Raw genomic sequence first — 15,198 nt, forward strand, 5'->3', positions numbered from 1 at the left:
AAATGCTTGCTAAACACATTTGCTTTGCCTGAACAAGGATTGTCCTGATTTTCAAGACTGCTTGAATTGCTTCGCTTTGCTTTTCTGGTCCGCTGGGAAGTTTCACCATCCAATTATTTCAGATCTGCAAGTTTCACAATGGCACCGACCCTGGCGATATGTGAGCACATAAGACATTAGAATATGGCAAATATAGTCACTTATTGCATTCTATCCATGCTGACTTTCGCGGGCTACCTCGACTTGAACAGGTGTCAGGACATATGGGCTGTGGCAATTTATTATTGCGCAATTTGCCTTAATGGGCAATGTAAACACTTCAACCACTACATTTTTATTTTAATTATGACGTCAATACATCCAACTGTTTTTATCGACACGCAAGATAGTTAAATGGAAAAGTATCTATTTTTCCCGCATTTATTTTCTATGCAAACGTTCTAAATGTCAACAAAAAGTCTCTACACAATTTAATGGAGACATAGCTAGTGACAGCCAATAGTGATAAAAAAAGTTAGGTATTACTTTATGCTCACATAAATACATTTCATTGCCCAGTTATCATACAGTATATTGACACAGTTCAGACCAAAATTTCCCTGAACACACATTTAATTGTGTTAGCAATAGCCCCCGAGACATTTGAAACCTTCATCCGCACGGCTGTTTCCATGGCTACTGTAAATCATTAAATAGGCAACAATATTCCTCTGTGACTCAACTACCAGAGGAAGACCACAATCCTAGCAGCAGGCCCTCTCCAAAGACTTACAGAAGGCCTACATTAACATAGTCTGTAATGGGTTTGAAAGTTTCCCCTGCCCCGAGCTTGACTTGGTGGAAACAAAAGGGTGGAGTATGAGGGCTAGTCACACAAGCATTCTCCATTTCACTAGGCTGATCCCAGCCTGCTTAATTGTTTGAAGGGGATAAAACATACTAGCCTGGTACAACCAGACTGATCTGGCAAGCTTTATATATAAGCCCACCAAATCATTGTGTGGTTGTACAAGGATGAAAACATACAGGAGTTGGCTCATTTTCTCAGAAACTGAACTAAATCGGGTAGTTTGGTCGTTCCAGGATATATTGTCTATGCCTCCATGGCACAATGAGGCTTGTCTGTTATATTTCATTGTTTTGATGATAAAGCTAAAGCATTGATATGTCTGGTAAAGGACCACATTAAGCCACAGTTATTCTGTTGTTTACCTCTCCATAGCAACCCATCACTTGGAGCAGGTTGGCTCAAGTTCTTTTACATTCTAATTTCATTTTTTTAACTGTACATTGGTATTTCATATTTTTTAAATGTGCATACATTATGAAATTAGGTCTCAGTTCTATTGCTAATTTCACCTTTTCCAAATGAAAATGTAATACCTCTGTTGTTGCCAGTGGCGTATATTCATGGAAGCCAAGGGAAGCCAGGTTTCCCCCAAAAAAATGAGTCTCTGTGTTTCATCATTTTCCTTAAATTCGCAAGAGGCTGAATGTATCTCATCGGAGAAAGCATCCGAGCGAGTGAAACAGTCCCCCTCTGTCTCTCAGATGTGTCACAACTTGTCAGTTTGAGAAAGACCCTCCCCCTCCTTTCAGTAATGTTTACATATTTTGCATTACTCATCTCATATGTATAATATAATAATATATGCTATTTAGCAGATGCTTTTATCCAAAGCGACTTACAGTCATGTGTGCATACATTCTACGTATGGGTGGTCCCGGGAATCGAACCCACTACCCTGGCGTTACAAGCGCCATGCTCTACCAACTGAGCTACAGAAGGACCACAAATATATATTGTATTTTATTCTATTCTACTGTATCTTATACTACGCTGCTCTGACATTGCTCGTCCAAATATTTATATATTCTTAATTCCATTCCTTTACTTTAGATTTGTGTGTATTGTTGTGAAATTGTTAGATATTACTGCACTGTTGGAGCTAGAAACACAAGCATTTCGCTACACATCAAGAAAATTACACAAGGACCAGAGGACCCAGCTGCTTTCACTGTAGATTGCTGTAATTCATATCACAGATACAGTCAGGTCATAAAACAATAATAATAACTCATTGCAGTCATCTTTGCACCATAACATCTGCTAAAAAACATGTATGTGACCAAAACAATTTGATTTGATTAGTACAACAGTACTTCCCAGCCACAAAGCACCATTGTGCATTTCTTATGAGAATCCATGAATAGGTCAGGTTATAGCTCAGGTTTATACAGTCTATGATCTTAGCACTACCCCTGCCCTCCCTCTCCTCCCACCAACTTTCCACCCTGGGTCGGGACCTGGAACACTATAGAGTGGGTGGTATAATCGGGCGCAGCGACAATGCTCTGGTTTCTTGGAGCCTCTGGGCTCATGCACGTGGTTAGAGGGGAATGAGTGACATCATACATCCACGACAGTAGAGCGGACAGAGTATAGTCATCAGTAATTATTAACCAATATGCCATGGTTTTCCCTACCATTGAATAAGCGGGGTGGGCGGTCTGCTCTGGACTACCTGAAAAACATGGAAAACTCAACACATTTTTTTTTTTTTACTTAAACAAGATGTGAACATGTCAAAGCAGCCTATACACATCTGTCAGCACATCATATGAACTTGAGTCATCTGAATGTATAAATCCACATGAACCATATGTGGCCAATTTTTTTTAGTGACTAATTTTGACTGCAAATCACACGTTGTAGCCCTACATGATTCCTTAGCTATTACACTGTTGATTCATAATGAACTTTAATTCAGTTGGTTCTGCACCAACAAGGTAGCCAAAGAGATTGTGGGTATAAAGTAAGTATATCGATAAACAATGTGTGATAAAAAGAAAGAAAGAACATAGCCTAAAGGTAAATGTTTGTTAATGTTATGTGCCTTGAGTTATTTGGGGGTCCGGATATCGTGACTCAAAATCTACCCCAGAATGAAGTGAACACTGCGCCTTTAAAAACAAAAACAGCGCTCCCTAATCCCACGGTCGACTCCACGCTATCCACATTCGGACCAAGAGGTTTGCTTTAGTTCAGTATATTTTGCCGTACGCAACTTGTAATAACTGTTCAATTCGTTGTGATAGGACCCCACTGGAATTTGTTTAGCAACTTGCGGGAAAAGTTTGGAACGCATGCACTCGCTACAAAGTTGCAAACAACGTTTTTTAATGGATGCTTCGACTGTGAAGTTCGGAAAGGGGGCGCAGGCTGGGGTCGTAGGCTATCTGATCTGACTTTATAAACAGACAGTAGTATCCTGTTGCGAGCAGAGTCAGCTGGCTCACGGAGGAGAGGACGGAGCTTCTTCTCGCTATTATTCGGATCTTTGTCCATTCCGGAGTAGGCCTAGGCATAATTGCTTCCGCGGGATAGCTAACACATTACGGGAGAAACTGTAATTCAACTTCAGGTCGGGATCTTCACGTCAGAATACCGCTTGACAGTGCTCTCTCTCCGCTGACTGGACAGAAGCCTGGTAATCTTTTACTTTGAGAGTGACGAGGGTTTGGATTTAATCCTTTCGTTTCAATTGTTTACTGTGTTTAACATTGTTTTTATTGGCTAGCCTACTTTTAATTTTATTTTGGACAGAACGTTTTTTTGTGACAGTTGTGGCTCGAATCTTAAATCAGATTATAGTTTATACACATTTTGTAATTCACTTCAAGATGGATAAATACGACGATTTGGATCTTGAGGCAAGTAAATTTTTAGAAGACCTCAATATGTATGAGGCATCTAGGGACGGGTTGTTCCGAATGAAGAGGGATGCAGGGAACAACTCCGACTTTGAAGAAACCAGGAGGGTTTTTGCCTCCAAAATGACAAAAATCCACATACAGAAACAGCAAGAGGAAATAGCCAAAAACAATTTGGCAGTGAGAATGAACGGGGGTCACAACAGAGCGGCAGACAGCACGTTTTACACCAAAGACAGGCCGCCTATCAATAGCTACAGACAGGCAGGAGAAGCTGCGGCCAAGCCTCCCATACTCTCTGGCCCTATGCCAGGCACCGCCAGTGCGGCGAGTCAGTACGCGCCCTATGACGCTCTGAAACGCCATTCACCCAGTCAACAGCCATACAGCTACGGAAACAATTACGATAACAAGGACCGTTTTGAGCCGCATTCTTACCACCACGCCTTGAGTCCCACCAGCCCAGGGAATGCACCCACACATGTTTCTGGTCACCCTGCCAGTTCCTCTGTCACTTGGGCCTCTTACTCTTCCAGCCCTGGTGGATCATCAGGGCTTATGTGCAGCCCACCTCAGCAGCACCCACACCACTCACCATGTCCCTCCTTCTCCGACAGCCTACCATCTCCGAGCCCCACTAGACTGCACCAGAGCAAGGCTGCCCCTCTACTAGTGCGACAGAGACCCCCCATGGTGGCTGGGGCTGCAGCAGACTGGATGCCGAGCTTGGGGAACCCAGAGCTGATTGCACCGCTCCCTCTGAGTGCCTTCACTGCCGGAGCTGACCTGTACCAGCATCTGTCTCCACAACCTGCCCCTGTTACACCCCCAACAGGCCCTTACTCAGCAGCACCCTGCATGGCCCCAAGACCAAACGCCAACCAGGGAAATCTACGCCAGAACGGGCTCTCTCAGAGTCCTGTGGCTCTCACCCCCAGCCCCACCCCTGCTCAAGGGGCTGTCCCAACCCCACCTGTACACCCATCTGAGACAGCCCATCCCAAAGCCACTACTGGAGCTTACTTCCCTGCCTCTGCCTCTCCCTCTGGAACCAGTGTCTCTAGAAGCTTTGGCCAGGGTCAAGGTATAGGCCAGGCACGGGGCAGGCAAGTGGCCATGGGGGTGGATGTGCCCTCTGGCCTAGACAGCCAGCTGTCCTCTGGTGGTGAGGCTTGCCAGCTCCAACACCAGCCCCAGTCTCTCAAACTGCCCTGCCAGACTCTCCATGTCCAGCCGGAGCAGGGGCCGTCTGCCGCCGAGATCAAATTAGAAGCCCTGACCAAGCGTCTGGAGAAGGAGATGGACGCCCAGCCAAAGGCAGACTACTTCGGTAAGCTTAGTTTGACATTTTGATCGACCTGGTGTCTCTCTTTAATCAAATTCACTATTTCTCTGTGTGGGTCACAGTGCGAAAATGGCCCACTGTTCAAAACTTTTCACCTCATTCATTTAACCTTGTCTTTGTGTGTGTATGTGTTGATTTGCTCATACCAGATCAAGTGGAATAGTTGTGAGGGCATCCTAGAGGTAATTCTGTCTGTGTATGTTTATGATCATCATGGCAGATACTGTTGTTCAGTGTTGAACTCGACAGACAGACAGACAGACAGACAGCGTTTAGCCCGAGGCCATTCTTCTATTCTCTTCTCCGTCTTTTAGTCTAGATTGAATAATTGTCTAATTTGTTTCTTCTCGTTCTCCTTAAATCCTCCCGTCTGTGTATGTCACTGACTGCCACCAGCCCACCTACCTCTCAGCAATAATACACGTTTTAGTAGTTCCGACTGAGGCTCAGCCCAGGGCCAACCAGGAGAAGGTTGTCTTCTCCTCTCAGATGTAATAAGCCTGGTGGATTAAGTGGAGGACACATCAATAACAAAATTCATTAGTAACAGAATGCAGGCTGCTTTTTGTTAGATCAGTGCTGCGCTTTCGTCATTGTCTGTAAAACATTTATACTCTCCCCGATCACATCCGTTCTCTCCCCGATCACATCCGTTCTCTCCCCGATCACATCCGTTCTCTCCCCGATCACATCCGTTCTCTCCCCGATCACATCCGTTCTCTCCCCGATCACATCCGTTCTCTCCCCGATCACATCCGTTCTCTCCCCGATCACATCCGTTCTCTCCCCGATCACATCCGTTCTCTCCCCGATCACATCCGTTCTCTCCCCGATCACACCCGTTCTCTCCCCGATCACATGCATTCTCTCCCGATCACATCCGTTCTCTCCCCGATCACATCCGTTCCCCGATCACATCTGTTTTCTCCCGATCATATCCGTTCTCTCCCGATAACATCCGTTCTCCCCGATCACATCTGTTTTCTCCCCGATCATATCCGTTCTCTCCCCGATCATATCCGTTCTCTCTCCCGATAACATCGTTCTCTCCCGATCACATCTGTTTTCTCCCCAATAACATCCGTTCTCTCCCGATCACATCCGTTCTCTCCCCGATAACATCTGTTTTCTCCCGATCATATCCGTTCTCTCCCGATCACATCCGTTCTCTCCCCGATCACATGCGTTCTCTCCCCGATCACATCCGTTCTCTCCCGATCACACCCGTTCTCTCCCCGATCACATCCATTCTCTCCCGATCACACCCGTTCTCTCCCCGATCACATCCGTTCTCTCCCGATCACACCCGTTCTCTCCCGATCACATCCATTCTCTCCCGATCACACCCGTTCTCTCCCCGATCACATCCGTTCTCTCCCGATCACATCCGTTCTCTCCCGATCACACCCGTTCTCTCCCCGATCACATCCGTTCTCTCCCGATCACACCCGTTCTCTCCCCGATCACATCCGTTCTCTCCCGATCACATCCGTTCTGTCCCGCGATCACATCCGTTCTCTCCCCGATCACAGCCGTTCTCTCCCCGATCATATCCGTTCTCTCCCCGATCACATCCGTTCTCTCCCCGATCACATCCATTCTCTCCCCGATCACATCCGTTCTCTCCCCGATCACATCCGTTCTCTCCCTCGATCACATCCGTTCTCTCCCCGATCACATCCGTTCTCTCCCGATCACATCCGTTCTCTCCCGATAACATCCGTTCTCTCCCCGATCACATCCGTTCTTTCCCGATCACATCCGTTCTCTCCACGATCACATGCGTTCTCTCCCCGATCACATCCGTTCTCTCTCCCGATCACACCCGTTCTCTCCCCGATCACACCCGTTCTCTCCCCGATCACACCCGTTCTCTCCCCGATCACACCCGTTCTCTCTCCCGATCACACCCGTTCTCTCTCCCGATCACACCCGTTCTCTCTCCCGATAACATCCGTTCTCTCCCCGATCACATCCGTTCTCTCCCGATCACTCCCGTTCTCTCCCCGATCACATCCGTTCTCTCCCGATCACACCCGTTCTCTCCCCGATCACACCCGTTCTCTCCCCGATCACACCCGTTCTCTCTCCCGATCACACCCGTTCTCTCTCCCGATCACACCCGTTCTCTCCCCGATCACACCCGTTCTGTCCCCGATCACATCCGTTCTCTCCCCGATCACATCCGTTCTCTCTCCCGATCACACCCGTTCTCTCCCCGATCACACCCGTTCTCTCTCCCGATCACACCCGTTCTCTCTCCCGATAACATCCGTTCTCTCCCCGATCACATCCGTTCTCTCCCGATCACACCCGTTCTCTCCCCGATCACATCCGTTCTCTCCCGATCACACCCGTTCTCTCCCCGATCACATCCGTTCTCTCCCGATCACACCCGTTCTCTCCCCGATCACATCCGTTCTCTCCCCGATCTCCCCGATCACACCCGTTCTCTCCCCGATCACATCCGTTCTCTCCCCGATCACACCCGTTCTCTCCCCGATCACACCCGTTCTCTCCCGATCACACCCGTTCTCTCCCCGATCACACCCGTTCTCTCCCCGATCACACCCGTTCTGTCCCCGATCACATCCGTTCTCTCCCGATCACATCCGTTCTCTCTCCCGATCACACCCGTTCTCTCCCGATCACACCCGTTCTCTCTCCCGATCACACCCGTTCTCTCTCCCGATAACATCCGTTCTCTCTCCCGATAACATCCGTTCTCTCCCGATCACATCCGTTCTCTCCCGATCACACCCGTTCTCTCCCGATCACACCCGTTCTCTCCCCGATCACATGCGTTCTCTCCCCGATCACACCCGTTCTCTCCCCGATCACATCCATTCTCTTGTCATGTGTTTGGCTGTTTGACTCAGTCTTTCCAAATAATATCACATGGCCGAGCACAGACCCAGGCTTGCACATTCTTGCTCTCAACCGCCATGTGCAATCACGCACACACACATGCATCCATATACACACAAAGGCACACAGGCACACACACACACCCACCTTTTGTACGCAGCCACAGTCTGGGGAATACAGACAATGACAACTGAATAACAGCACCTGTTAGTGTTTTTCCATGTAGCCTGTAGCTGCCCTAGGATGCATGACATCAGTCTCTTGTGTAGTTTAGTTTAAGTACAGATGAATATATAACTGGTTCCGAGTAAATTTACACTCTTCCCTTTTAATGCAGAAATAACTATTGAATATAACATTTGTGCCCAATGTGTGCAACAGGAGAAGTGGAAGTGAAAGAGCACATGTTTGGTGGGGCTGATCAACAGATGAGAAAAGCATTGAGGAATAAAGAAAGAGTTAAAGGAGAGAGTGAGAGAGACAGAGGTAGGGCAGGAGGAGAGAAAGAGGTAGCGCAGGAGGAGAAAAAGAGGTAGGGCAGGAGGAGAAAAAGAGGTAGGGCAGGAGAAGAGAGAAAGGTAGGGCAGGAGAAGAGAGAAAGGTAGGGCAGGAGGAGAAGAGAGAAAGAGGTAGCGCAGGAGGAGAAAAAGAGGTAGGGCAGGAGGAGAAAAAGAGGTAGGGCAGGAGGAGAAAAAGAGGTAGGGCAGGAGAAGAGAGAAAGGTAGGGCAGGAGAAGAGAGAAAGAGTTAGGGCAGGAGGAGCAAAAAGAGGTAGGGCAGGAGGAGAAAAAGAGGTAGGGCAGGTGGAGAAGAGAGAAAGAGGTAGGGCAGGAGAAGATATAAAGAGGTAGGGCAGGAGAAGATATAAAGAGGTAGGGCAGGAGAAGAGAGAAAGGGGTAGGGCAGGGGGAGAAGAGAGAAAGAGGTAGGGCAGGAGAAGAGAGAAAGAGGTAGGGCAGGGGGAGAAGAGAGAAAGAGGTAGGGCAGGAGAAGAGAGAAAGAGGTAGGGCAGGAGAAGAGAGAAAGAGGTAGGGCAGGAGGAGAAAAGAGAAAGAGGTAGGGCAGGAGAAGAGAGAAAGAGGTAGGGCAGGAGGAGAAAAAGAGGTAGCACAGGAGAAGAGAGAAAGAGGTAAGGCAGGAGGAGAAAAAAGGTAGAGTAGGAGGAGAAGAGAGAAAGAGGTAGGGCAGGAGGAGAAGAGAGAAAGAGGTAGCGCAGGAGGAGAAAAAGAGGTAGGGCAGGAGGAGAAAAAGAGGTAGGGCAGGAGAAGAGAGAAAGAGGTAGGGCAGGAGGAGAAAAAGAGGTAGGGCAGGAGGAGAAAAAGAGGTAGGGCAGGAGGGGAAAAGAGGTAGGGCAGGAGGAGAAAAAGAGGTAGGGCAGGGGGAGAAGAGAGAAAGAGGTAGGGCAGGAGGAGAAGAGAAAAATAGGTAGGGCAGAAGGAGAAAAAGAGGTAGCACAGGAGGAGAAAAAAAGGTAGGGCAGAAAGAGAAGAGAGAAAGAGGTAGGGCAGGAGGAGAAGAGAGAAAGAGATAGCGCAGGAGGAGAAGAGAGAAAGAGGTAGGGCAGAAAGAGAAGAGAGAAAGAGGTAGGGCAGGAGGAGAAGAGAGAAAGAGGTAGGGCAGGAGGAGAAGAGAGAAAGAGGTAGGGCAGAAAGAGAAGAGAGAAAGAGGTAGGGCAGAAAGAGAAGAGAGAAAGAGGTAGGGCAGAAGGAGAAGAGAGAAAGAGGTAGGGCAGAAAGAGAAGAGAGAAAGAGGTAGCGCAGGAGGAGAAGAGAGAAAGAGGTAGCGCAGGAGGAGAAGAGAGAAAGAGGTAGCGCAGGAGGAGAAGAGAGAAAGAGAAGAGAGAAAGAGGTAGCACAGGAGGAGACGAGAGAAAGAGGTAGCGCAGGAGGAGAAGAGAGAAAGAGGTAGGGCAGGAGGAGGAATTCAAGTCAGCAGAAAAAGATTTGTAAATGGCCCAAGAGCATTGCTTTCTGCTCCTTTTATTAAGTTTGTGCCACGCAGCACCCAGTTTGTGGGCTCTCTTCGAGTTGTTATCTGGAAATAAGGGAGAGAAAATAAGGGAGAGAAAATAAGTGCTTGGCTGTCTTTCCCCCAGCTATACTGCTGTACTGTTGTACTGTACCAGACCTGTACTCTGTGTGCAGTTAGAAACGGCTGACAAGGTGTTTATGACTCTGCTCTGAGAGCCCAGTTCCAGGCTAGTCTTGTTACTCACACTGACACGGTACCCATGTAAAATGCGTACAGTATACTATGTCCTGTAGGTAAGGCCAGGAGTTTTTCCTCCTCACCAAATGACCCTTTCAGGAAAAAGTACAGATGCTAGTTGTCATAGGTTATGACAAGGTTCTAACTCCTTGTCCTAAGTATGTACTACCATGTATGTATAGTCATTAAGGCTTGTGTGTGAATGACAATGTTGATTTGGGATTAAGTTTAGTTCACATGGATGCTTGAGTTCGGCATGTTGAGGCAAGGGCAGTCATCAGAACGGGACGTCCAGCCGAGAGAGTGCGAGAGAGAGGAACAACGAGAGAGAGAGCGGAACAACGAGAGAGAGAGGAACAACGAGAGAGAGAGAGAGAGAGAGAGAGGAACAACGAGAGGGAGAAGAACAACGGGAGAGCGAGGGAAAAAAACGAGAGAGAGAGAAGAACAACGAGAGAGAGAAGAACAACGAGAGAGAGAGGAACAACGAGAGAGAGAGAGAGAGAGAGAGGAACAACGAGAGGGAGAAGAACAACGGGAGAGCGAGGGAAAAAAACGAGAGAGAGAGAAGAACAACGAGAGAGAGAAGAACAACGAGAGAGAGAAGAACAACGAGAGAGAGAGCGGAACAACGAGAGAGAGAGCGGAACAACGAGAGAGAGAGGAACAACGAGAGAGAGGAACAACGAGAGAGAGAGGAACAACGAGAGAGAGGGACAACGAGAGAGAGGGACAGCGAGAGAGAAGAACAACGAGAGAGAGAGGAACAACGAGAGAGAGGAACAACGAGAGAGAGGAACAACGAGAGAGAGGAACAACGAGAGAGAGAGGAACAACGAGAGAGAGAGGAACAACGAAAGAGAGAGGAACAACGAGAGAGAGAGGAACAACGAGAGAGAGGAACAATGAGAGAGAGAGGAACAACGAGAGAGAGAGGAACAACGAGAGAGAGAGGAACAACGAGAGAGAGAGAGAGAGAGAGGAACAACGAGAGGGAGAAGAACAACGGGAGAGCGAGGGAAAAAAACGAGAGAGAGAGAAGAACAACGAGAGAGAGAAGAACAACGAGAGAGAGAAGAACAACGAGAGAGAGAAGAACAACGAGAGAGAGAGCGGAACAACGAGAGAGAGAGGAACAACGAGAGAGAGGAACAACGAGAGAGAGAAGAACAACGAGAGAGAGAGGAACAACGAGAGAGAGAGGAACAACGAGAGAGAGGAACAACGAGAGAGAGGAACAACGAGAGAGAGAGGAACAACGAGAGAGAGAGGAACAACGAGAGAGAGAGGAACAACGAAAGAGAGAGGAACAACGAGAGAGAGAGGAACAACGAGAGAGAGGAACAATGAGAGAGAGAGGAACAATGAGAGAGAGGAACAACGAGAGAGAGAGGAACAACGAGAGAGAGAGGAACAGCGAGAGAGAGGAACAACGAGAGAGAGAGGAACAACGAGAGAGAGAGAGAGGAACAACGAGAGAGAGAGAGGAACAACGAGAGAGAGAGAGAGGAACAACGAGAGAGAGAGAGAGGAACAACGAGAGAGAGAGAGGAACAACGAGAGAGAGAGGAACAGCGAGAGAGAGAGGAACAACGAGAGAGAGAGAGAGAGGAACAACGAGAGGGAGAAGAACAACGGGAGAGAGAGAGAAGAACAACGAGAGAGAGAGAAGAACAACGAGAGAGAGAGAAGAACAACGAGAGAGAGAAGAACAATGAGAGAGAGAGAGCGGAACAACGAGAGAGAGGAACAGCGAGAGAGAAGAACAACGAGAGAGAGAGAAGAACAACGAGAGAGAGAGCGGAACAACGAGAGAGAGAAGAGCAACGAGAGAGAGAGAGGAACAACGAGAGAGAGAGCGGAACAACGAGAGAGAGAAGAGCAACGAGAGAGAGAGAGGAACAACGAGAGAGAGAGGAACAGCGAGAGAGAGAAGAACAACGAGAGAGAGAAGAACAACGAGAGAGAGAAGAACAACGAGAGAGAAGAACAACGAGAGAGAGAAGAACAATGAGAGAGAGAAGAACAACGAGAGAGAGAGGAACAATGAGAGAGAGAAGAACAACGAGAGAGAGAAAAACAACGAGAGAGAGAAAAACGATGAGAGAGAGAGAAGAACAACGAGAGAGAGAAGAACAACGAGAGAGAGAGGAACAATGAGAGAGAGAGGAACAATGAGAGAGAGAAAAACAATGAGAGAGAGAGGAACAATGAGAGAGAGAAAAACAATGAGAGAGAGAGGAACAATGAGAGAGAGAGGAACAATGAGAGAGAGAAAAACAATGAGAGAGAGAGGAACAATGAGAGAGAGAGGAACAATGAGAGAGAGAGGAACAAAGAGAGAGAGAGGAACACATAGCGTGCACTTGTCCAGCGGTCATAAAGCATCTCACTGCCGCCTCGTAAAAGGAATTTCCTGCAGGATCGAGGAACGTCAGTCCGGATTGTAATTCCCGTCCCAGCCCCCCAGAGTCCACTCCTTCAGTATGTAAGGGAAGATGTTCTGGGGCATGTCGCTGTCATGCTGAACACAGCCACACAGATTCATAAGCACACATGTTAACATATTATAGAGATTCCTATGGGGGGCCGCAGTGGAAGATGGTAGAACCTTTGTGTATGACAGTACTGTAATGCTGACACACTCACAGCACACACACCCAGCACACACTCATTTTCTGCGTCATGCTGTCGTGCCAGAAAATAGCCTGCGTGACGGCCAGATGCAGTTCCTGGCCTGGTCTACATACTAAACTGAAAGAGAAGCTCCATCCCTGACCTGCTTTTTCCACTGAAAGGAGAGGAGTATTCTCTCAGCCTGAACCGTAGGTCTGGAAGCTCAAAGAGAAAGCAATGCAGAAGCAGAAGCACAGTGGCTAGGAGAAACTCCCTAGAAAGCAGGATCCTAGAAACCTAGAGAGGAACCAGGCTCCGGGGGGCTGTGTCGGGTGAAGATTATAAGAGTACATGGTCATTAAGGCTAGATTGTGTTGAGTTACTCCTCTCTAACAAGCTAAACTATGGCTAAATGCAGAACCATAATACTATGGGAATGATGTTCTATTCTAGGGTTATCAGTTCAATATTTGGTGTCATTTATTAAAGGATTGCCTAATTTGTATGATACAGTATATTATTGATCAGTGTGACTATAGAGTATTAAATATGTAAGTCATATTTACACTGGGGGCATATATCTAGTGATTTAGTAGGTTCATGTAAAAGGGAGATTAGTGTGGCCATCCTAAAGGCTCATATGGGCCACCTCTAAAATGATACCCTGTTGCCTATTTAGTGCACTACTTGTGACCAGGGGCCATATAGTAGTGCACTGTATAGGGGAAAAGGTGCCATTTCAGATCCATGCCAAGTGAGTTCCAGCCAGCTAGGGCTGGGGTCTCAAATCATATACACTCTGCTCTGATTGGCAGAGCTACAGCTGGATGTTCTGGGAAACTGAAACGGAGTGCCTCTGCACCAGGGGAACACAGAGGAATGTCTGGAGGACGGGACGGGGCTGAGGACTATAAAGAGCGGGTGGTGAGCACACTTAGTTTCATAAATGATTAGATTAACAGAAGGTACTTCGGGTTAATTTATAGAACCTTTTGTTGCGTCTTTGGCTGTGAGAGAGAGAGGGAGGGAGGTAGAGCAGGGAAAGAGAGGCAGAGAGGAGAGCAGATTTATGGGTGGGAGGTCAGACAGGAAGGGTGAGTGGTGGGACAGGACAGAGGGTGGAGCCCCCCACACACACACAGATAGTAGAGGTTGAGTGCTTTGTATTGTGTTGTGATTAAGGATGGCTTTCTCCTATCAGGCTGTTGTCTGTCTGTGGACTGGATAGTTTACCTTAACTCTTCCCAGGGTGTCTTGGCTTCTGCTTTGGCACTCAATCTGTACCCCTGACAAGTCCTGCAGGAAGCCTTTGTGTGTGTGTGTGTGTGTGTGTGCATCTCTCTCTCTCTCCTCCCTCTTTATCTCTCTCTGTCTGGGCCTGGGGCCTTGCTTCAGTGTTTGATTGGTTGTATTAGTAAATGTGTGTGAGTGTAGTGAGAGAATGTTTTTATGATTTTAGGCTGTTGTTTTGGGTGGGACCAGTGTTGATGTGATTTCATAATGTCCTAGCCTTGGATTCTAATACTTCCATATGATACACACACACAAAAACTAGTAAGTGCAGTAGTCTTATTTGGCTTCTAACATGACAAGTCAACTACCATAATATCAAGTTCCTGTCAGAGATTGTGGAGGTTTATAAAGAGGCTTGTTGTGAGCCATTGGGAAGCAGTAGAGGCAGACATTTTGACAGCTGGGCTGGTGTTTGGGTGGTGAAGTGAGGGGGAGGATGGGGGGTGAAGTTTTGGCTCTGTGTTTTGGTTCCATTCCCCCCTCACCCATGCCCTCATAACCGTTAAAGAAAGCACTCCCCTATAAAATCACAGGGGTTTTGGAATATGGGACTGTAATCAGGGAGGAAAATGTTGCTTCTTTACCTAAGAATGTTTGTCCTAAACAGGAACCACTTGGTTTGGTTGTTTATGTATCCCTCTTACTTTTCAGTGCATTTTACAGTTTCAATGGCATGTGCATTACAAACAACAGCTGTGACTTTCAACTCTGGTGGAATATCATACAATTCTCTGTTTTGAAATTTCACCAAGTAAAACCAAAGTTGAGCTGAACGAACCCAACCCTGTTGAGTCCATACAGTCGAACTGTCTGTCTGTCTAATGATGGATTGAACCTAGAATTCCAGGGTTGAGGCCAGATGGTTTGGAGGAGAGGAGAGGAGGGGTAGAGGAAGAGGAGAGGAGAGAAGGGAGGAACACACGATGAGAGGATTAGGACCTTAATCTCCAGACGGGATGTAACGGGATAGGTAGATGGCTGTGCTGTAGGCTACAGTGGTTTACTGTCATTTTGAGGGGAGGGTTAATTCAATAAGGTCTGTATATAGCTCATTCCTATATTGTGTTACAGTATCAGAGGTATTCCTGTATTGTGTTACAGTATCAGAGGTATTCCTGTATTTTGTTACAGTATCAGAGGTATTCCGACATTTTG

At 47.5% G+C, this 15,198-nt stretch overlaps 2 protein-coding genes across 3 annotated transcripts in view; both read left to right on the plus strand.

The window, feature by feature from the left end:
• The first annotated feature begins 2,948 nt into the window (after positions 1–2,948).
• LOC118364588 (LIM domain-containing protein 1-like) overlaps positions 2,949–15,198 on the plus strand; it is a 34,722-nt gene continuing 22,472 nt past the window's right edge. The window contains exons 1-2 of one of the 2 annotated variants that reach the window (XM_052489863.1): positions 2,965–3,491; positions 4,332–5,044. In XM_052489863.1, coding sequence (XP_052345823.1) covers positions 4,405–5,044 — 640 coding nt within the window. In that variant the 5' untranslated portion in view covers positions 2,965–3,491; positions 4,332–4,404. Of the gene's footprint in view, positions 5,045–15,198 lie in introns of both variants that reach the window. The other variant, XM_052489861.1, reaches the window with a different exon arrangement.
• Positions 7,856–13,065, plus strand: LOC127914310 (trichohyalin-like). Its single transcript, XM_052489864.1, has 2 exons — positions 7,856–8,413; positions 8,580–13,065. Exon 2 carries the CDS (start codon positions 10,376–10,378, stop codon positions 12,146–12,148), a length of 1,773 nt encoding a protein of 590 aa, XP_052345824.1. The 5' UTR covers positions 7,856–8,413; positions 8,580–10,375; the 3' UTR covers positions 12,149–13,065.

The sequence above is a fragment of the Oncorhynchus keta genome, chromosome 31 (assembly GCF_023373465.1).
Source record: "Oncorhynchus keta strain PuntledgeMale-10-30-2019 chromosome 31, Oket_V2, whole genome shotgun sequence".
In the NCBI taxonomy this organism is placed as follows: domain Eukaryota; kingdom Metazoa; phylum Chordata; class Actinopteri; order Salmoniformes; family Salmonidae; genus Oncorhynchus; species Oncorhynchus keta.